At 46.7% G+C, this 23,212-nt stretch overlaps 1 protein-coding gene across 1 annotated transcript in view; it reads left to right on the top strand.

Annotated features, from left to right (window-relative positions):
- The window catches only part of SRRM4 (serine/arginine repetitive matrix 4), a 128,675-nt gene extending 107,414 nt beyond the window's left edge, over positions 1-21,261 (top strand). The window contains exons 9-13 of the mRNA XM_083717326.1: positions 10,518-10,849; positions 12,597-12,719; positions 14,860-14,970; positions 17,598-17,744; positions 20,034-21,261. Coding sequence (XP_083573452.1) covers positions 10,518-10,849; positions 12,597-12,719; positions 14,860-14,970; positions 17,598-17,744; positions 20,034-20,307 — 987 coding nt within the window. The 3' untranslated portion in view covers positions 20,308-21,261. The remainder of the gene's footprint in view (positions 1-10,517; positions 10,850-12,596; positions 12,720-14,859; positions 14,971-17,597; positions 17,745-20,033) is intronic.
- Positions 21,262-23,212: the final 1,951 nt, after the last annotated feature.

Here is a 23,212-nt window from a genome sequence, read left to right on the forward strand (position 1 = left end):
CATTAACAAGAGAGACGGGGACAGAGACAGAGAGAGGTGGGCCCTGCGCTCAGGCATAGAAACTAAAAAGACTCAGAAGTAGGGATGTAAGAGCGCTGCAACAAAACCAAAAATGAGAGCGGAAATTGCTGGTGTTTCCTTATTTGTTCCATGTCTGTCTTGGAAATCGATCCAGCAAAAACAATCAGTATTCATTGTTGTTGTTGCTTTCAGTCTGCAAATGATACAATGGCAAAGTAATTTACAGAATGTATGTGACTGATTTTGTACATTGCATACGTAATTTTGCCACTAGGGACGACAGACAAATAGCATGGTTTTTAGCAGAATATGAACTGCAGCAAAATGGAAACTGTGCTGTGTGTGAAATCTGATCTGGGCACTCCTGCCCCCTATGTGTAGAAGTTTCTCTGCAGTAGCTTCTCATAGGTAGGTTTACAAGCAGACCTTTGTACTTTGAAAGAGATGCTAAAAGAAGGAAGCTGTGTTGCATGAAAAGCACAGCCTTCTGTTTTAGGTGTTGTGTGCTGGAGATAGGGGAGGAATTTGATCAGCTTGCAAATAAAGGTGAATCTGCAATAGGAGAACTGAACTGCAGCCAACCTTCAGAATTTGCGCCTCTCTGAATTTTGCAAAGCCAAGTTCTCCAGTCAAGTGATGTGTACAAAAAGGTATACTGATGGTGCAAACCACACTTGATGTGCAGGTCTGGTGACCTCACTTCAGAAAAGGATATTCTAGAGTTGGGACAGGTTCGGAAACGGGCAACTCAGATGATCGAGAAGGTGGAATGACTCCTCTTTGAGGAGAGGTTGAGATGTAAGGGATTTCTTCGTTTAGAGCAAAGTAAAGGGACCCCTGACCATTAGGTCCAGTCGTAACCGACTCTGGGGTTGCAGTGCTCATCTTGCTTTATTGGCCGAGGGAGCTGGCGTACAGCTTCCGGGTCATGTAGCCATCATGACTAAGCCGCTTCTGGCGAACCAGAGCAGTGCACAGAAACGCTGTTTACCTTCCCACCAGAGTGGTACCTATTTATCTACTTGTACTTTGACATGCTTTCAAACTGCTAGGTTGGCAGGAGCAGGGACTGAGCAATGGGAGCTCACCCCGTCACGGGGATTCGAACCGCCAACCTTCCGATCAGCAAGCCCTAGGCTCTGTGGTTTAACCCGCAGCGCCACCCGTGTCATTTAGAGTACAGGCAAGTAAAAGTTGACATGATAGAAGTTTCTAAAAAATGCATGATATGGAGAAATAGAGAAAAGTCTCTCATAATACTAGGAGTCACGGGCATCCGCTGAAGCTGAATGTTGGAAGGTTTGGGACAGGTAGAAGAAATTACATCAGTGGTGGTCACCAACTTGGATGGCTTCAAAAGAGGATTTGATAAATTCATGGAGGAGAAGGCTATCAAAAGCTACTAGCCGTGGTGGCTACGCTCTGCCTCCATTGTCACAGGGAGAAATGCTTCTGAAACCAAAGAAAGGGAGAGTTGCTCTCATGCTTGAATCTGCTTGCAGACTTCTCAAGAGGCACCTGGCTGCCCACTGGGAGAACACAATGCTGGTCTAGATGGCCCATTGGCCTGATTCAACAAGCTCTTCTCATTATCTTATGTTCTTATGTTCATATCCTGGGATAAAGTGTTCGTTAAAAATTATCTATCTATTTTGCAGTAACACACAAAAATTGAATGCTTTAGGGGGAAATTGTTTTCTTGGGGGGGGGGGAGTATATATTATGCAAAATTGCATTTTAAAAAATGAGCATATTAGGATAAATGTGGCCTTAAATGTTGGTGAATTTTCATGAGGATTTTTTTCTTTTTAATGCAAGCTGATGTGGAGAACTGAAGATTGGAAAAACGAGAAATTGAAAGAGACAGAGTCACCCACTCCTATTTATGACTCACTCTGAACGTTTAACATAGTTAACATATTGAGTAGCAGTTGAAAGAGGGGTCACCCACCTCTTTCAGTTAATGAGCAGATTTGGATTTTTGAGCAAGTGCCTTGGGTGCCATCCCTTCTGGTCACTTCCTTTCCTAAATGAGCCCCACACACAAGGCCACTTTCGCCTCCAGAGAGAGATAGAAAGGGAAGGAGGGAGAGCACAAATCGCTTTTTCCAGGGGATCTTTGTAAACGTCAGATCCAATAGAATTACCGTATATTTCGCTCTATAAGATGCACTTTTCCCCCTCCAAAAATTAAAGCAAATTCAGGCTCCATGGCTTCAGCGATAGCAACACGAAGCCTCTGAAGCGCAGTGGGAGCGCTCCCGTCGCTCTCCAGAGGCTTCGCGTTGCTTTTGCTAAGCCAGGAGAGCGCTCGGGAGGCTTCAAACCCTCTCGCTCTCCAGGCTTTGGGTTCCTTTCGCTGAAGCCAGGAGAGCAAGACACTCTCGGTTTCAGTGAAAGGAACCCGAAGCCTCCGGAGCATGGCAGGAACTCCAGCGGCGCTCCGGAGGCTTCACGTTGCTTTTGCTGAAGCCTGGAGAGCGAGAGGGGTTGGTGCACACCAATCCCTCTTGCTCTCCTGGCTTCGCTTTACTGGAGAGGTGCTGCACAGCTTTCCCTCTCTGTGCAGCGCCCCTTCAGCGAAGCGGGAGGAGAAATGGAAGGGGCTCCGTTTCTCCTGCCGCTTCGCTGAATGGGCGCTACGCAGAGAGGGAGAGAATTTTTTTTTCTTGTTCTCCCCTTCTTAAACAAGGTGCGTCCTATGGTCAGGTGCGTCCTATAGAGCGAAAAATACGGTAAGCTGAGCATCAAAGGAGAGAAAGGCAACCATCCTCCCCACTCTATGACCAAGGGTTGTCTGTTCCTAAGGGTAGCCTGAGAGGAAAACTATGGAGATAGTTGCTGTTGCTATACTTTGTCTGAACACTCATTGTTAAGCATTATTATTCCACTGCCCATTAAATTTAATCAAGATGCCTCCTGGGAAGCTTGATAGCAAAAGCACTAATTGAGTTAAAAAATTTTTATATAAAAAAAAACACAATTAAACTTGAGCTGCAGCAGGGGAAAGTTCAGATCTAGGTCTGGACCAGGGAAAGTTGACATGACACCTTCTAAATACTTTGGGAACTCTAGTGAGCTCCAGCCAGCATGACCAATGTTCAGGGGTGATGTGAGTTGTAGTCCACAGTATTGGAAGGCTAACCATGATCGAGACAGCTTTGGCATTCCAGCACACTGACATGGCTTACTGTTGTCGACATGTGGCCTACAAGCCCCGCACGGTTGCCTAGCAACAGCAGGCGCTGGGAAACCACCCATCGCTATGAATTTCCCACAGTGCTTTGGAACGGCTGATGCAGCCTTCCTCTGGAACATTGTGGGAACTTAAAATTGCAGGTGGCTTCTCAAGATTCTGAATAAGTGTCTCTGGCCAGATTAGCAGATGGAGAAGGCTCTTCGCCATACAGGAGGTCAGATTATTGTTGGTTTTTTACAAATAGTGCATGTAAGATGAGAAGGAGGATTAGGAGGAGCGCTAAACAGGACCTGAGCACAACAGGACTCTCCCTTGCTGTGGCTTCTGTGGGATGATTAGGGAGGCAGGAGAGGATATATTATTTAATGATATCCTTCCTAACTTGCGCTAGCAAGTTCCATATTCTAGCAGAATTCCAAATATCCCCCTTTTTAAATTACGTAGCGATCAGATTGTTGCTGACTCATCTGAGTCATAGTGTTAAAGATTCCTTCCTGGTAAAATCCCTTCTAATCCCTCTTAAAAAGAATAAACACAAGAATCTGATTAACGTTAATATAAAAGTAGTTTCTCACAGATTCATTCAGATTCACAGACAGGCAGGCTTAGGTTACATAACTACTAGAACTATTCCATAAAGAAGTTAGTCCCAAGTGACTGCGGCTAAGCAGTCACTTCTCCAAATACACAGCAATATACAAAATGGAGAACACACACTGATCAAAACATGGAGGCCGTGTGCTCCTCCATGCTAGTACAACAGACCACACCCTTTTCAAGTCACATTTGGTGGAAGTCTGTCCCAGCTCAGGAGGAAACAGGAAGTCTTCTCCTGAGTGGTACAAAACATCCCCTAACATGTCCACTGTAGGAATGTTGTACTTGACTGCAGTTTTACAGCGAGGGAAAAAATGTATTTGATCCCCTGCTAAATTTGCCTGGTGGCCACCTGCAAGAAACGCCTGACCTCTGTAATTGCCGACAAGGGTTTTGCCACCAAGTACTAAGTCATCTTTTGCAAAGGGATCAAATACTTATTTCACTCATTCTAATGCACATCAATCTCTGACTTTTGTCTTCTGGGTTTCTGGGGGGGTTTTCCTGTTGTTATTCTCTCTCACACAGCTACAATAAACCTACCATTAAAATTATGGACTGGTCATTTCTTTGCCAGAGGGCAAACGGGCAAATTTAGCAGGGGATCAAATACTTCCCCCCCCCTCACTGTACATCCCACAGTTTCCAGCACTGGGTAGTCAGAAGCACACTGCCTCCAATATGGTGGAGAGGGCTGTCGATAGCTACTACCCACAATGGCTATGCTCTGCCTCCACAGTCGGATGCAGCAATGCTTCTGAACGCCAGTTGCTGGAAACCACAAGAGGGGAGAGGGCTCTTTTGCTCGAATCCTGCTTGCTGGCTTCCCACAGGCATCTGTGAGCAAAAGGATGCTGGACTAGATGGGCCATTGGCCTGATCCAGCGGGCTCTTCCAACGTTCTTATGTGGTAGATCATAGCCACTGTGGCCAGCAGCCATCGATAGCCATATCCTCCGTCGATTTGCCGGCTCCTTTTCTGAAACCAACCAAGCTGGCGGCTGTCACTCACATTTTGATAATAGATGTGCATGCTTTCAGGGTGGGGTGGGAGTGTTGTATGGGAGAGTAAAGGAAAGAACAGCCAAAGAGAAATCTGGGACTTCATGCAGAAAATCTGTGGATTTGTGCAGGCTCGTTCAGCCGCCAGGCACCTCCTGGAAGGGAAGGATATTCTGACTTTGAAGTTGGAGCTTTAAAACACAAGACAGACCCCCCAGAAAGAGAGAGGTTTCTTAAGCGCGCTGCAAAAATTGCTGGTTCCATATGGTTGAGAAAATTGATAGCAACGTCTCTCCAAGGAGGCATTTAAAGCACACCAAACAGGCTTGTTCAGTTTAATTGGAAAATTCGCTGCAATTATACTTTTGTAACCTATTGGGCTACCCTGCTTCTTGAGTTAAGCATTCGGCGGAAATTGAAGCCCGAGGTACGAGCCTTTCTTTTCTCCTCCTCCCACTTCAATTAAATAATGTTTTGACCCGACCAGAAAACCTGCAAACAGCCTGATCCCAAATATATTTAGTTAGAAGTTAAGTCCTGCGGAGTTCAATGGGACTTTTGATAAGAGTAAGTAGGCTTAGTGAAGTTTCCCCTGCAGGACTCTTGCCTATCTCACAGACCCATGGCCTGGCGGCAAAACGGTAACAGCAATGTTCTCTTGACAGGAGAACTGAGCAATCTCCATCGTTTCACCTAGATAGAGATCTAAGCAAAGCGATATGAAACAAGGCACCCACCGTGAAATTAACGCATTTGAGAATGAATGGCGGAAGGTGTCTGCGCAGCAACTGTGGCGCATTGGTCTGAGGGTTAGTTCCCAGGCCCCACATTAAATGAATTAATATTTCAGTCTGTTTATATGCGGATAGTCTAGGGTTGTTGCTCTGAAACTTTTTCTTGGTTCCATAAACTCATCCCCCAGTTCCCCCTACCCTGACCTATAAAAAGCATCACAGTCTTGGTTATCTTGGTTATTGAATGGAATCCATTCCAGAAGTCTGTTCAACTTCCAAAACGTTCGGAAACGTTTGGCTCCAGCCAATCAGAAGCTGCGTTTGCGTTTGCAGCCAATCAGAAGCTGCGTAAGCCACGTCGGACGTTTGGCTTCCAAAAATAGTTCGCAAACTGGAACATTTACTTCCAGGTTTGCGGTGTTTGGGAGCCAAAACATTCGAGAACTAAGCTGTTTTAAAACCAAGGTATGACTGTACTCAGAATAGCAGTCTGCACAACTCACTAAGGAACCTAGGAGCCAATTCCCAAGGGATGAGGTTTCTTCACCGCCCCCCCCTAAAATATTTGAGGGGGCCGGGGACCCCCAAAGTTGATGGACATTGCCATTCACATGGTGTGCGTGTACCGCATCATGTGGATTATGCAGGGCAGGGCTTACCTGTCCCCTCGCCCAATATTTTATTCAAGTTGGCACCCCTGCTAAGGAAGGTGATAACACAACAAAATTCAAAGCAAGTAGCCCTTAATTGCACATTTATTCAAAATCCAGTATAAACCATTTGGTTTCAGTAATTAGAGCCCTAAACGGCCTCAGCCCTGTATACCTGAGGGAGCGTCTCCATGCCCATGGTTCAGCCCGGACACTGAGGTCCAGCTCCAAGGGCCTTCTGGCGATTCCTTCACTGCGAGAAGTGAGGTTATAGGGACCCTGTGAAATGCCCCTTCCCACCAGATGTCAAGGAGATAAATAACCATGCAACTTTCAGAAGGCATCTAAAGGCAGCCCTGTATAGGGAAGTTTCTAATGTTTGATGTTTTCTCATGTTTTTACATCTGTTGGAAGACGCCCAGAGTGGCTGGGGCAATTCAGTCACATAGGCTGAGTTCAAATGATAAAATTATTATTATGTGTTATTATTAATTCAACAAAATTAATATACTTCATCCCATATTACCAGCTTTTCAAAGTCTGATAGCCATTTACACCTCCCCACTTGCCTCTTAGACCCCCTAGGTAACCCCCCTCAAGGGATGGTACCACCCACTTTAGGAACCCCTGCTTGAGGATGTCCCTTGGTACATTCCTCCTCACCTTGGCAAGGGTCTGTGGCAAAGGGCTTTGGGAACCACCCACCGCTTTAATTACCCACAATGCCCCTGGTGTGACATCATTCTGGAGCATTGCAGGAAATGCAAATGACCGGCCCCATTTTAGTTTTCATTGCTCACAACGTCCTGGAGGAGCAACACTATGACAGGGGGTATTGTGGGTAATTAAAATGCTGGAAAGATTCCATCTCCAGCCACCTGGCAGATGGGACCCCCGAGGCCCTGACAGCTGCCCAAGGATGCCAGGTGGAGATAGGGGCACTGCCATCACCAGACTCAATCTCTGCTGCCTGCTTTTCCACTTATAACCAGTCCAGTGGGCAGCCCTGGCTTTCAGCTTCCTCTCAGTCTTGCCCCTTGCATAACTCAGTAGGACAAGGATGGGAAACCAGAATCAGTTGGTTCTGCCTGTCATTGGCTCTGGTGCCCTCTACTGTTGGACAGTGGTGGAGCTTCACGCTCCAGCACCGGGGTGAAGAGCAGCAGCAGGAGAAGAGTTTGGATTTGATATCCTACTTTATCACTACCCGAAGGAGTCTCAAAGCGGCTAACATTCTCCTTTCCCTTCCTCCCCCACAACAAACACTCTGTGAGGTGAGTGGGGCTGAGAGACTTCAGAGAAGTGTGACTGGCCCAAGGTCACCCAGCAGCTGCATGTGGAGGAGCGGGGAAGCGAACCCAGTTCGCCAGATTACGAGTCCACCGCTCTTACCCACCAGACCACACTGACTCTCAGGCAGGAGCGTGACTGGCATGCGTCCCGGGGGTGTGGTGCGCAGCCCAGGGGCGTGGCACGTCGCCCGCAGGGGTGTGGCACAAGTCCCGGGGGTGTGGCGTGCCACCCGCAGGGGTATGACGCACGTCCTGGGGGCATGGCGTGCCACCCACAGGGGCATGGTGCATGTCCCAGGGGCATGGTGTGCGTCCTGGGGGCATGGCACGTATCCTGGGCGCATGGTGCCCAGCACGGGGGGGGGGGCAGCCACGATGGCACCCCACCAGGATCGTGGTGCCAGGGGCCGTACGCTCCCCCCTCTTCCTCCGCCATTGCTGTTGGATTCCCTGCCTTCTTCCCCAGCAGTCTCATTCGGCACCAGCTGTCACATTCTGCCAGAGAGCCAAAACAGTCCTGAGCTAGATAAGGTGGCTGATTTGGTATAAGGCAGCTTGCTTTGTGAGATTTGGAGCTTGTTGTAGTTCTTTGCTACGTCTTGCAATCTGCATTGGGACAGTCTGCAGGGGAGGCTAGTATGAGCTGCTCTAGAACCCAGGAACGTCTCCCCATGGATCTGATGATATTGTGGGGAGCCACAAAGCATCAATGGGAGGAACAGGTGTGTTTGTACTTTGTAGCCAGTGCCTATGTCTTCCTTTTGGTCCTCACTATAAACCAAAGCGGGAAATCTTCCTCTCTCTTTTTTTACTAAAAAAAAAAAAATCTCCGTTCTCCTTTTAATTATTATTTTTTTATGTGGGTCCGCATTAAAAGCCAAAGGTGATGATGTGAATAGATGCCATATAAATCCCAGATAAACTAGTGGTCAAAAGGAAAGAGCTCGAAAGGGATTGTTTGGAGAGAGAGAGAAAATGATGACAAAGCTTGTTTAAAATCAGACAAGACAAAAAAACAAACACCCAACATTTGAGTGGAGAGAGACAGAGAGAGGGTTTGTGGATTCTTCTTTTTTTTAATCTTCTCTTGTAATTTGAGACTCTAATGATGGACTTATGATGCCCACTCTTCCCTTTTTCTTACACCTTACCCTACTAAAGGAGGAAATCTTGATTGGTAAGTGGATGAAAACCGCAAGATGCTAGGACGTTTATTACTAGAGGTCCCTCGAAAGTATGAGCTGTACCAGGGGTGACTAACCTGTGGCCTCCTGGATGTCGCAGGAATGCAAATTCCAGAATCCTCCACCATTGGCCATTCTGGCTGCTGAGGATGCTGGGAGATGTAGTCCAGCAGCATCTGGGGGTCCATTCGTTCCCCATTCCTGAGCTGTGCCTTCTAGGAGGGGAAAAAAACCACACCAAGAGATATTTATATGTCTACCTTTTTTCCCAGAGGGAGTTTTTGCTTTTTGTTTTCTTAAAGTTTTCTTTCATTTTCTTCTTTTGATTATTGTTTCAAGGCATTACAGTTTGCCTGCCAGATTTCCTTTATGTCATTCCTAAGAGATTCCTTTTCTTTTAAAGTTTGTGATAGACATCCCATCTCCTTGTCGAGAGTTGATTGATTGATTGATTGATTGATTGATTTGAAATGGAGATCAATCACAAAAGGGCAAGACCCCAGCCAAAGTTAAGCTCTTCTACAGCTTGGCTCCAGGCATGTTCCCTCAGGAGTTAAGTCTCACTCCTTTCAATGGGACATGCAATCGATCCATATCTAATAGGGATCGAGCCCCACTGCATTTCAAATGGGATTTAATCTCATATAATCTGTACACCATTCTTCCTCCACCTGGTGCCTTCCACATGTTTTGAACTACAATTCCCATCAGTCCCAGGCAGTATGTCCTTCCACTCCTTGAGGAAGGTGTGGTGGCTCAGAGGGGGTGATCTGGCCCCTGGAGGCAATGAAGGCTTCAATTAAGTCCCAGGCATTCTTGGAGCAAGTAGCTCACTTGGAGCTTTCCGTGGTGCTGAAACCACTGGCCAGCCTTTTGCCCATGGTGCTGAAACTACTGGCCTGCCTTATGTCCTTCCAGTAGGCTTCCAGTCAAAGTCAGGGCAAGACAGGACATTCGTTTGTATCAGGGATTGGGTGCCTATGGCACTCGAGATGTTGCTACTACAGCTCCCATTATCCCTGACAATTTGCCATGTTGGCTGATAGGAGTTGTCGTCCAAAACAGGCTGGAGGACTTCCCAGGTTGGGGAATACTGGTGCATAGGATTGCTTTGAATTGCCTCCTTATACTCTGTTGATTTCTTCAAGAAAGAACCTATGCACAATTAATACCATTCTTTGCCAACCTGGTGCCTTCCAGATGTTCTGGCCTACTACTCCCATCAGCTCCCACCAGCAGGGGGCATCTGGAGGGAACCAGGTCAGCGATGGCTGTTTAAGGCTCCCCTGCTGGAATCAATGGGAACTAGAAGTGCTTAATTTTAGCTGGATTATGCTTGCAGGATTCTGTTCTGTTCTGTTTAATTTCTAAGGCATATGTCTGTCTGTCTTTTTAAAGATACTCCTTTTCTTTTTCAACCCCTTTGTTTTTAGAGAAGGCTTTGGTTTTAAGTCTGCTTTATATATATTTTTATTTGATCTTTCATTCAACATTGATTCGCATGCCTAGGACTCTTTGCATGATGCCTTAAAATCTTCCAATTTATATCTGGGTGGGGAAAAAAGACATTTCTTCTTTCTTTCAGGGAGATGTGTTGTTTTGTTTTTTATTCTTTCTTTCTTTGTTCATTTCTTCCTTTCTCCTTCTTTCCTTCCTTCCTTTCTTTCTTTCCTTTGATTACAGACTGTGCATCATGATGGTTAAAAAGAAAAGAAAAGAAAAAAGGTTTATTTGGAAAAAAATAAAATAATGATTGAGTGTATAAAATCAGACGCAACTTAATGGGCTGAGGAAAAATCTATTTAAACGCTGGCCAATGGCTTTTGTTTCGCTTGCAGATTTCAAAGTCTGGGTGTCCTGCTGACCTCTTTAAAAAAGCAGAGGGTCGGGTTGGCAGGCTGGCCCAACAGAATGAAGAACCCCACGAGTACGACTCAGGAAATGATACTTCTTCCCCTCCATCCACCCAGACAAGTGCATCCAGGTCAAAGGGGGGCCCCAAACCACCATGTGATCAAGTCTGTGATGGTTTCAGCCGGGCCTTCTCTTCCGGGAAGGTGAGCAGCGGGAGCAGTTCTGATTCAGGAAATTCCCTCACCAGCTGCTTCTCCCGCACGAAGGGGGCGACTTTAGACAATCCATCTCCAAGGGTTCGAGCCAAGGACCAAAGGTGAGCAACCACTCTGAAAGTCTGAGCTCTGGAGCAACAGGAAGTTGCTGTAGCTCCTGATAATATAATAATAATTTATTATTCATACCCCGCCCATCTGGCTGGGCTTCCCCAGCCACTCTGGGATCCCATCCAACTCTATGATTCTGCCTTGCTATGTTTCAGGTCTGAGCTGGATAGCTACCAAACACAGGACCTTAGCTTGCTATGTATATTTATTGATTTAGGGGGAAAACAACTGCCCCTCCCTGCCCCCCCCCAGCTACGCCCATGTCATGAGTGCCCTTGAACTCTGATCATGGCTCTTGCGTGCCTGGATGCAGGGCTATTTTTTCTAGAAAAAGAGGTGTGTGTGTGTTTGTGTAGAAAGCAGTCTAATGTATAAAGGTGCCATTTACATTCATTGCCCCACTCACTTTTTTCCCTGCGGCCCTGCCTATCATGGTCATGTGGCTCACCTTTTGTGTTGCATATAGGTCTAAGGCCGAATCATCCCAAATAATTATTATAATAATAATACCCATCTGGCTGGGTTTCCCCAGCCATTCTAGCCAGCTTCCAGCAAAATATTAAAATCGCAGTAAAACATCAAACATTAAAAGCTTCCCTAAACAGGGCTGCCTTCAGATGTCTTCTAAAAGTCTGGTAGTTGTTGTTCTCTTTGACATCTGGTGGGAGGGCGTTCCACAGGGCAGGTGCCACTACTGAGAAGGCCCTCTGCCTGGTTCCCTGTAACTTGGCTTCTCGCAGTGAGGGAACCACCAGAAGGCCCTCGGTGCTGGACCTCAGTGTCCGGGCTGAACGATGGGGATGGAGACGCTCCTTCAGATATACTGGACCTGAGCGATGATGAAAGAGGTTTATAAAATTATGCATCTCCCATGACACTAGGACTCATGGGCATCCAATGAAGATGAATGTTGGAAGATTCAGATAAAAGAAAGTCCTCCTAGTTAAACTATGGAACTCGCTGCCACAGGAGGCAGGGATGACCACCAAACTAGATTGCTCTAAAGGAGGATTAGACAAATTCATGGCTGACACGGGTTTCAGAGAGGGTTCTCACATAGCCTTACTTGGAGTTGCTGGGGATTGAAACTGGGACCTTTTTCATCCAAGGCAAAAGGGTCTCTGATAGCAGTGATGGGTATAGACTGCTGCCAGTCAGAGTAGCCAGTATAGAGCCAGATGGATGAATAGCCTGACCTAGTATAAGGCAGCTTTTCTGTGTTTCAAATTGCATCTTTTAAAGGGAGTGAAACTGGAGCAGAAACTGGTTTGGGTGGTGCTGTAGGTTAAACCACAGAGCCTAGGACTTGACGATCAGAAGGTCAGCGGTTTGAATCCCCGCGACGGGGTGAGCTCCCGTTGCTCGGTCCCTGCTCCTGCCAACCTAGCAGTTCAAAAAAAAGTGCAAGTAGATAAATAGGTACCGCTCTGGCGGGAAGGTAAATGGTGTTTCCGTGCGCTGCTCTGGTTCGCCAGAAGCGGCTTAGTTATGCTGGCCACATGACCCGGAAGCTGTATGCCGGCTCCCTCGGCCAATAAAGCGAGATGAGCGCTGCAACCCCAGAGTCGGCCATGACTGGACCTAATGGTCAGGGGTCCCTTTACCTTTACCTTACCAAGTTCCTGTAAGGCTGGGTGTGAAATGTCCCTTTTCAGGAAAAGGCTTCTTGCAATCTCCTGGGCACTCAGAAAAGAAAATCTTGTTTTCACCCGTTGTTTTTTTCTGCTTGCCTCTTAGGTCATGTGCCCGGAATGATTCTACATCCAGCAGGTCATCTCCAGAGTCTAACCACTCCCATTTATTACATCACAAGGCAGGATCCCGGTCTTCACACAGCAGATCCTGTTCATCAGGGACAAGGTGAGGTATTTTGGGGGGTCATCTGTTGGCAATACTGACCCACAGGAACTCCCCTTCCCCATGGATATCAGGGAGGTACCTTCACTCTTATCCTTTTCAGGACCCGCCAAAGCATTTTGCATTTAGAAAAGCCTATCCTGAAACATACTTTTAACATGGAATTTGATTATGTATACTTGTTTTGAAACTTCAGAGGTAGGCGTTTTTATGAGAACTCGTTTTTTACATTGGAATTAGCGTATTTTTCGCTCCATAAGACGCACCAGACCACAAGACGCACCTAGTTTTTGGAGGAGGAAAACAAGAAAAAAAAAATCTGAATCCCAGAAGCCAGAACAGCAAGAGAGATTGCTGTGCAGCGAAAGCAGCAATCCCTCTTGCTGTTCTGGCTTCTGGGATAGCTGCACAGCCTGCATTCGCTCCATAAGACACACACACATTTCCCCTTACTTTTTAGAAGGGAAAAAGTGAGTCTTATAGAGCAAATATATGCTGCTTAGTCATCGAAGCTTCTAAGCAGCTTACATAAAATATATATTTCAAATTACCAATAATGTTTTATTCAAAAAAAGTAAACCTAAAAAGGAATTCAAAAACAAAATCAGCAGTTTTCACCCAAATAAAATCACATGTTTAAATTTATATCAACTATACATGTCTGAGGAGGCTTGCTTTAAAAAGTTTTGAAACCGCATAGAGGTTTTGGTTGATTAAGTACTATTTTAAAATGCATGATATAAATGTGTATATTATTTATGTATTGTGTTTATACCCCACCTTTTCCTCCAAGGAGCTCTGGGTGGTGCACATGGTTCTCCAAGTCCCCATTTTATCTTCCCAACAACCTCATGAGGTGGTTAGGTTGAGAGGCAGTGACTGGCCCCCAAGGTGCTTCCCATAGCTGAGTGGGGGGATTCGAACCGGAGTCTCCCAGGTCCTAGTATGATGCTCTAACCATTGTGCCACACTGCTTGTCATTCAGGCAGAATGAGAAACTTGTGCCTCTCCAAATGCTGCTGGACTACAACTCAGTTGGTCAGAGCCTGGTGCTGATAGCGCCAAGGTTGCAGGATCAATCCCCCTATGGGACAGCTGCATATTCCTACATGGCAAGCGTCCCTATTTTCCAGGGACAGTCCCAGATTTCCAGAAGCCGTCCTGGTTTCTGATTTGATCCTGGAATGTCCCATTTTTCCTTAGGACAGGCATGGCCAAACTTGGCCCTCCAGCTGTTTTGGGACTACAATTCCCGTCATCCCTGGCCACTGGTCCTGTTAGCTAGGGATGATGGGAGTTGTAGTCCCAAAACAGCTGGAGGGCCAAGTTTGGCCATGCTTGCTTTAGGATGTCCCTATTTTCATTGGAGAAATGTTGGAAGGTATGGAGTTATCCGACCCCCGAGCAATCTGAAGGCAATCCTGTATAGGGAAGGCTTTTAAAAATGTTTAATGTTTTATTATGTTTCTCTATATATGTTGTGGCACTGTGGGTTAAACCACAGAGCCTAGGACTTGCTGATCAGAAGGTCGGCGGTTCGAATCCCCGCGACAGGGTGAGCTCTTGTTGCTCATTCCCGCTCCTGCCAACCTAGCAGTTTGAAAGCACGTCAAAGTGCAAGTAGATAAATAGGTACCGCTCCAGCGGGAAGGTAAACGGCATTTCCGTGTGCTGCTCTGGTTCGCCAGAAGTGGCTTAGTCATGCTGACCACATGACCCGGAAACTGTACGCCGGCTCCCTCGGCCAGTAAAGCAAGATGAGTGCCGCAACCCCAGAGTCGTCCCCGACTGGACCTAATGGTCAGGGGTCCCTTTACCTTTACCCATATATGTTGGAAGCTACCCGGAGTGGCTGGGTCACTAAGATGTGTGGGGTATAAATAGTAAAATTATCATTATGGAATGGGACGTCCCTATTTTCATCAGGGAAATGTTGGAGGGTATGCATCTAGAGGACCAAAGGGTTCTGCACCCCTGAGCTCAACAGAAGCCTACACCAGGTAGCAAGAAGTCTCTGTGAACCAGTTCTGTGTCCCTGTGTAACCACAACCTCAGCAAGACCACCTTCCACCTTCTGTTGGGGAAGTGAATCTTGCGCCTCTTGCTCTTTCCCATCAGCCTTATATTTCTCCCCTGTTTCCAGATCCTATTCACGTTCTCCTAGCTACTCACCCAAGTCCTGCAAGAGAAGCCCCGGGAGCAGAAGCTCCAGGCAGCGACGAAGTCCCAGCTATGCTCGCTATAGTCCTATCAGGTACCACTCGCTTGTGCTGTGTCAAGTGCCCACATCCTACCATCCACACACTTCTCCATCATCATTCATTCATTCATTCATTGACTGTATATACACCCTATACCTGGGGGTCTCAGGGCGGTTCACAGGGTGGTTGCAGTATGATGTTTGAAGGCTCTGTAGATGGTTGCAAGAGATTTGACATTAGCAGATATTTAAGAGAGAGGAAGGACTTGGAGATAGGAGTTGGTGGGCAGTAAATCTGAGGATGTTAAGAGGTTATTAACAGAAGATATGAGAGTCTTCTTTCCCATGTCAACTAATCTAGGGTTGCCATATTCCAGGGATCAAAAACCCAGACCCTCACCACCACTATTGGGGCAAGCCCCACCCCACCCCACATCTCCCTCCCTCACCCCCTCCTACCGCTAGCCCCTTCCTCACTCACCTGCTCCCCCCTTCTGCCCTCCCCTCTCTTACCTTTGCTGTCTTTGGCCTCCTGCTCATGATGGGGGACTGAGCGGTCCCAGGAAGGTCACGCAAGGCCAGGTGAGCACCAGGACCAGCACGGGGCCTAACACAGCCCCAAGAAAACTGCACAAGGCCTGGCGGTGGCCAGGAACACCACCAGGCCTAGGGCAGACTTCAGACAAGGGTTGGGGGAGGTGTTCAGTTTTCTTTGCATTTTAATTTGGGAACTACCAAATTTGCACTTCTCAATGAGGAAGAATGTGGCCGTCATGGCTCGTAGCCTGATCTCCCACAAACTTGTCTAACCCTCTTTTAAAGCCATTCAAGTTGGTGGCCCTCATCGCTGCCTCCAGTGGCAGTGAGTTCCATAGTTTAAAAGAAGTCCTTTCTTTTATGAGTCTTGAATCGTCTGACACTCAACTTCATTGGATGGCCACAAGTAGTAGTAGTAGTAGTAGTAGTAGTAGTAGTAGTAATAATAATAATAATAATAATAATAATTAATAATATAATTTGTACCCCACCCATCTGGCTGGGTTTCCCCAGCCACTCTGGGTGGCTTCCAACAAAGATTAAAAATACATTAAAATATCACACATTAAAAACTTCCCTGAACAAGTTCTAGCATTCTGAGAGAGGGAGAAAAGCTTCAATGTGTGCCTGTGTTTGTTTATTGCTTAGAATATTGTCAGTTGCTTTGAGTTGCCACGGCAAAAAAAAAAAGGCGACTGACAAATCCAGTAAATAACAAGAACTTGTGTATCTGCCTGAGCTAAGATAAGCAGTGTGTGTGTGTGTGTGATTTTTATTAAATTTTCTGTTTTACAATTTAAAGTACTCATTTTTACATCCTTAAGATATCAGTGACTTCCCTTCTTCTTTCCATGGTTCATTTTACATATCATATATCCCTGCATATTTACAGAAACTATGCCATTCAGTATTTCATTATTACATCCATCATAACTTATTTACACTGTTGAATTTTTCTTTGTGCTTCCAGTGTTTTCAGCTGTACACAGTTATTTCCCATATACCCGTATTTCTCGTCCCATAGGACGCTCCGTCCCATAGGACGCACCTAGTTTTTTGGGGGGGAAATAAAGGGGGGGAAATTCCTTTATTTCCCCCCCCCCAAAACCAGGTTGGGGAAACCGAACCAGGTTGAGGAACAGCGGGATGGCGGCGCTGCGCCTCCCTGCTGTCCCCCGAGCTTGTGGGGCTGGCCAATGTCTGCCGGGCGCGCGGGGCGCTCTGCTTCAGCATACCCTGCCCGCCGGGCGGCAGGCTACTATCCGCAGTGTGGGGAGCCCTGCGGGGAACTCCTGCAGGGCTCCTCACGCTGCGGATGTTTGCCCGGCGCGAGGGGCGCTCTGCTTCAGGGCGCCCTTCGTACCGGGCGGCAGGCTGCTATCCGCAGTGTGGGGAGCCCTGCGGGGAACTCCTGCAGGGCTCCCCACGCTGCGGATGTCTGCCCGGCATGAGGGTGGCTCTGCTTTCAGCATGCCCGGCGCTCCGGGAAGCAAGCTGCTATCCGCAGCCTAGACAGCCCTGCGGGAACTCCCACAGGGCTGCCTGGGCTGCGGATGTGTTCCTGAAGCCTGGAGAGCGAGAGGGGTCGGTGCGCACTGACCCCTCTCGCTCTCCAAGCTTCAGCAAAAGCCTGCATTCGCCCCATAGGACGCACCCAGATTTCCCCTTCATTTTTGGAGGGGAAAAAGTGCGTCCTATAGGGCAAAAAATATGGTACTCAATAAACATTTTCCAGTCTTCTCTAAATGTATGTTCTTCTTATTCTCTTATTCTATATGTTAAGTCTGCAAGTTGTGCATATTCTGTCAACTTAAGTTGCCATTCTTCTTTGGTTGGGACCTTGCTCATTTTCCATTTTTAGGCTAACAAAACAAGGGGCCACAGTAGTGGCATACATATGTAACCTTTTTTGACACCTGGGAATTTCAGTCTTAATTATCCCCAACAGAAAGGATTTTGGTTTTTTGGGGGGAAAGTACTTTTAAACATTTTTTTCAATTCATTATGGATCATTTCCCAATACGCTTTTGCCCTTTTACAAGTCCACCACATGTGGAAGAACGTTCCCTCAACCTCTTTGCATCTCCAGTACTTACTAAGATAAGCATTGTTGATCATCCATGGGATTATCTTTTTTTCCTCAGGGACCGTGAACGAGATCACAAGTACGGGTCCAGTGGGAAGGAGTCTCACAGGCACCGTGACCGCCGACGCCGCAAACAATCATATTCACCCATGAGGAAGCGGAGAAGAGATTCTCCCAGCCATCTGGAAGCCCGACGCATAACAAGGTGAGCTAGGGTTGTCCCACAGGTAAAAAAAGAAGACTGTCCTTCTCACCTGCTGTCAAGGTGATCAAACCACCTTGAAAGATTGGATATCAGGGCTGAGCTGCCACCCACTTGGGAATTACACCTCAAGAGGCATAAAAATATAAGAATAGTCTGCTAAAAGATAAAGGTAAAGGACCCCTGGATGGTTAAGTCCAGTCAAAGGCGACTATGGGGTTGCGGCGTTCATCTCGCTTTCAGGCCAAGGGAGCTGGTGTTTGTCCACAGATAGCGTTCCGGGTCATGCGGCCAGCAGGACTAAACTGCTTCTGGCGCAACGGAACACCATGCCGGAAACCAGAGAGCACAGAAGTGCCGTTTACCTTCCCGCTGCAGTGGTACCTATTTATCTACTTGCACTGGCGTGCTTTTGAACTGCTAGGTTGGCAGGAGAGCATCTTTGGCTAAGCAGATGTTGCTTCTTTGACGAAAGTAGTCAGAGAGAGAGAGATGAGTGCCCTGCCCTGTGCTTTTGTCATTATCTGCACATGTGAGGCTCCACCCACCTCTAGTCACATGCAGAGGAAGTCTGTCCCAGCCCAGAAGGAAACAGTTTACCTGCTGGCTGGACAAACATTCCTCCCCATGTGTAAACATGTTCAGTCTAGGAATGTTGTACTTGACTGCTCTTGTGTTTCACATCCCACACTGATCAGCAAGCCCAAGCGGCTCAGTGGTTTAGACCACAGTGCCACCCGCTATATCAGGCCAGAGACCTATCCAGCAGGGCATCCTCTTCCCACAGTTGCCACCCAGATGCCTAGGGAAGCCCACAAGTAGGACCTGAACACAAGAACACTCTCCCCTTCTCTGGTTTCCAGCAACTGGTGTTCAGAAGCGTACTGCCTCTAACTGGGAAGGTAGTGTAGAAAGAATGGCTTAGGACTGGGACATTCCAAGTTCAAATCCCCACCTAGCTATGAAAATCACTGGGTGATTTGGGGCCAATCAGTGCCTCTCAGCCTAATTTACTCCACAGGGTTGTTGCAGACCCTCCAAGTGTACCTATTTTCCAGTCCCAGATTTGCAAGAGCTGTCCCGGTTTCTGATTTTATCCCAGAATGTCCCACTTTTCCTTAGGACATCCCTATTTTCATCAGAGAAATACTGGAGGGAATGGAGTTATGTGACCTCCGACACAAGGAGATAACTAGACAATCTTTAGAAAACATCTGAAGGCAGCTCTGCATAGGGATATTTTTAAATGTGTAATGTTTTTATATATGTTTGAAGCTGCCCAGAGTGGCTGGGGCCACCCAGTCAGATGGGTGGGGTATATTATTATTATTATTATTATTATTAAACAGGACATCCCTATTTTTATCAGCGAAATGTTGGAGGGTATGTTGCTGGGAGGGTGAGGTAAAGGTAAAGGTAAAGGTACCCCTACCCGTACGGGCCAGTCGTGTCCAACTCTGGGGTTGCGTGCTCATCTCGCTCTAGAGGCCATGAGCTGGCGCCGTCCGAAGACACTTCCGGGTCACGTGGCCAGCGTGACACGGAAATGCCGTTTACCTTCCCGCTATAAAGCGATCCCTATTTATCTACTTGCACTTAAGAGTGCTTTCAAATTGCTAGGTGGGCAGGACCTGGGACCGAACGACGGGAGCTCACCCCGCCGCGGGGATTTGAACCGCCGACCATGCGATCGGCAAGTCCTAGGCACTGAGGTTTTACCCACAGCGCCACCTGCGTCCCCAGAGGGTGAGGTAGAAATGCAGTAAAATATATATTGACAGCACTGAACTAAATTTGCATCAAATTTTGACCCATTTCAGGTTGCAAAGATTTTGAGTGCACAAAGAATGTCAGGGTGAAGATTCTGCAAATTTAAATCTATATATTTAATGAAAATTTCGTGAATTTAAAATTGATTTTACATTTAAATATAAATATAATCTATTATATATATAATAGATTAGTTTATACAATCTATATAATAGATTGTATGGTCTACATATTATAGATTTTATTATATAATCTATATATAATAGATTCTATAATCTATAAATATAATCTAAATTGATTTTGCATTTAAAAGTAATCCAAATTGATTTTGCATTTAAAAGCAATCTAAACTGATTCAAATTTACACATTTAAACTGCAGATTTAATTTTCTTTTTTGAAATTTCTTTCAAAATTTGGACAATTTTTTTTGCTCTCGTCAGCTTCTTTGCATGTCCGTGAGTTCTTACGTGGTGAGAGGAGGAAGAAAAAAGCTTCCCTCTTCTTTTCTTTTGTCTCCGCAGTGCCCGGAAGCGCCCAATCCCCTACTACCGCCCCAGCCCCTCTTCCTCATCCCCCAGCAGCAACAGCAGCTACTCCTCCTGGCACAGCCCCTTCAGCTACTCCCCCAGCCGTAGCCGCAGCTACTCCAGCAAAAGGACCAGCCGCAGCAGAAGTTGGAGCAGCAGCGGCAGCAACCGGAGCCGCAGTGGCAACAGCTCAGGGGCACGGAACAGCCGGCGAAGCGGCAGCAGGAGCGGCGAGTCGGCAGGCAGCTACGACAGCTTGCGGCGTTAGCGGACCACGGCCAGGAGGGGGTGCCCTTCCCTCTCAATTCAATGGACTCAATGGAATGAGACTCAAGGGGCAGATCTGGAAAGGCGTCCTGTTCTTGACCGGACGCAAATGACACCACTCGTTCAGCAACCTTAAGTTGTAGGGGACATCCCAGAGGGAAGCATCTTTCTTTCTTTCTTCCACCTGACCCACCAACCCATGGGAAAAAACCAGCCATGAAACTGATCCCTTGTCATTGCAGGCCGGCGAGTGCAAACCTGGGCTGTCTCTAGCACGTTTCTCCTGCAGGGATGGGATCTGCTTCACACCAGTCCGTCAGCTCTGGGAACTCAAGAGAACTGGGTGGGTCCTGCTCTGGCCAGTATCACGGCCAACGTTGGACCATCCCATTGAGGGAGTGCTATTGATGCCACACCCCAAATTCCTCCACTCTTCAGTAGGTCATGTTGCTGGTTCCTGTTGCTCCCCATTAAGGCGGAGTAGACTTTGCTATGTCATCCACTAAGAATCCTGCATTACAGGGGGCTGGACTTGGATGGTCCTCCCAACTCTACAACTCTATGATCGATCCATTTCAGCTTCTGTCCTCCATGCCCTTCCTCCTCTTGTGATCTGCACCCTCAATCTTCCCTGGCCGACCCAGGCGGCTGCAGAAATCTCGCTTTCTGCCACCAGAGAGTGACAGTCGTGTGATGACAAACCAGTTGCCGGCCTTCCAAGGACGTCAAACTGGATCATCAAACTTCCTCGTTACGTCAGCGGCATCTCCCAGTCCAGGCCATGGAACTTAGTAAGACCCAAGGGTGAGGAACCTATGGCCTTCCAGATGCTCGATGGACTCCATCAATGTCCATCAACTCCAAGCCAACATGGCCAACAGTCATGGATGTTTGTGGTCTTCCCAGTTGGGTCATCTGATTGGCCATCACGAGAACAAGATGCTGGACGAGATGGGCCTTTGTTGGGCTCTTCTTAGGTTCTTTTGGAGACTTGTCCCACAACAGCTGGAGGGCCACGGGTTTCCCACAACCGGGACCACCCCCAACCTACGATTCTCAAACCCACCTCCGGAATTAATGAGGAGGAGTTAAAATCCACCGAACTAATGATGCAGGGCAAACCTAGACAGCATCTTAAAAAGCAGAGACATCACCTTGCCAACAAAGGTGCGTATAGTAAAAGCTATGGTTTTCCCATTAGTGATGTATGGAAGTGAGAGCTGGACCATGAAGAAGGCTGATGGCCGAAGAATTTATGCTTTTGAATTATGGTGCTGAAGGAGACTCTTGAGAGTCCCATGGACTGCAAGAAGATAAAACCTATCCATTCTGAAGGAAATCAGCCCTGAGTGCTTCCTGGAAGGACAGATCGTGAAGCTGAGGCTCCAATACTTGTGGCCACCTTATGAGAAGAGAAGACTCCCTGGAAAAGACCCTGATGTTGGGAAAGATTGAGGGCACAAAGAGAAGGGGACAACAGAGGACGAGATGGTTGGACAGTGTTCTCGAAGCTACCAGCATGAGTTTGACCAAACTGCGGGAGGCAGTGGAAGACAGGAGTGCCTGGCGTGCTCTGGTCCATGGGGTCACGAAGAGGCAGACATGACTAAACGACTAAACAACAGCAGCAACAAATGATGCAGGGAATTTGAGGGAGGGGGTCAAGTGAAGCGAAATAGCATCTCCAACATAGAAAAGGGAAGTCCATCACTCTGTGGAAGGCGAGGCGTTAATCACCATTCATCTTTGTAAAACCTGTATAAATAGAGGCAAAAAAGGTGAGAGAGAGAGAGAGACAGAAGTTCCGTGTTATTTATTGGAGATGGGAGGGATCTCTGAACAACCCCCTCCACCGCTGTATTGCATCCACCCCAACCTTTCCTGCCAGACCACATAGAGGGTGGTTAAATGTGGGACTTTGCAGACCCTGGAAAGATGTGCCTGCTTAGAGGGCTGTCCACAGGCATTTGACTCTGTGGCAGCAAAGGCTCCTTCTTTTTTCCTCAATCCAACCGTGTGCTGTTATATGTTCCTTTGTTATTTATTGATTGCTGTAATTATTTATTACTTTTGGGATTCAGTGCTGAGTTGCATGTCAATCACTTGCTGTCGCTATCAAAGTTTAATTTATTCCCATTTCTGAGCACTAAGTTATTAGTATTTATTATTATTATTATTATTATTATTATTATTATTATTATTATTATTACAGTATTAGGGTTGTTTTGTTTCATTTAATGCAGGGATGTAGAGGCTCGCAAGTGACGTTCAGGCTCAGTTTTACTATATTTTGCTACCTCTCGCTCTTTCCCCCTAATTAGGAATGTCAGAGAACTCTGATGAAAATGGAAATAGGAGTGGAAATTGCTGGTGTTTGGTCCCATATCTGGAGTGGAAATCAATCTGGTGAATTCAGTTGGGATTCACTGTTATCGGTTTCAACCTGCAAATCATTACATCCCCCTTTCCACTATTAGCATTGTGTTTTCTTTGCATTGAAATGATGGGTGGAAAAACATTACTATTGTTATTATTATTATTATTATTATTTTAATTTATTACCTGCCCTTTACCCTAAGGTCTCAGAGTGGATTGCAACAATTGAAACTCAACATTAAAAACAGTTTAAATCAACTTACAGTCACAAAAATAATGCGGGTTCTATTGCAATGACAACATAATCTATGTGATTACAGAAATTACGCAAGTTACATAATCTCACCACAGCAGATGGCGAGACGCAACGTTAAAAGCAGTTTAAAACAACTGACAATCACAAAATAGGGTTGGGCCCTATTGCAATGGCAAAGTAACTTACATAGTTAGTTACCTAAATCACACGTTTCACAATTTTGCCCCAGTGGGCCTGGAAAAAAAGAATGTTGCTTTGTATGGAAGACGAATCG

The sequence above is a fragment of the Podarcis gaigeae genome (genome assembly GCF_964106915.1).
Source record: "Podarcis gaigeae genome assembly, chromosome: 16".
Lineage (NCBI taxonomy): Eukaryota > Metazoa > Chordata > Lepidosauria > Squamata > Lacertidae > Podarcis > Podarcis gaigeae.